Genomic DNA, 241 nt, shown 5'->3' with positions numbered 1-241 from the left:
GAGCTAATTTCTTATTTGAAAGAAAACTAAAATCGTTGCAGTCTTTTTCATCCCATTTGTAGCCATATTTGCACTCGGACCCATTTTTTTTTTCGGAGCACTTTTTACCCTCTTTTGGTGCTTGTCCTGCTCCCACTGCTGTGTTTGTCTGTCCTTCTCCATCTTTAGGTTTGCAGTGGTTTCCTGTTGTTTTTGTAGTGCTATCCTATTTGCAGTTATTTGCGGTGCAGGTTGTGTTTGT

General features: G+C 40.2%; 1 pseudogene across 1 annotated transcript in view; it reads right to left on the bottom strand.

The window, feature by feature from the left end:
- Position 1: 1 nt before the first annotated feature.
- TEOVI_000283400:pseudogene overlaps positions 2-241 on the bottom strand; it is a 1,440-nt pseudogene continuing 1,200 nt past the window's right edge. The window contains exon 3 of the mRNA in view: positions 2-241. This exon is cut by the window's right edge and continues 24 nt beyond it. Coding sequence covers positions 2-241 — 240 coding nt within the window.

The sequence above is a fragment of the Trypanosoma equiperdum genome (genome assembly GCF_001457755.1).
Source record: "Trypanosoma equiperdum strain OVI genome assembly, contig: ctg_621, whole genome shotgun sequence".
Taxonomy (NCBI): domain Eukaryota; phylum Euglenozoa; class Kinetoplastea; order Trypanosomatida; family Trypanosomatidae; genus Trypanosoma; species Trypanosoma equiperdum.
The sequence above is the reverse complement of the archived record's forward strand: the minus strand, read 5'-3'. Positions and strand labels throughout refer to the sequence as shown.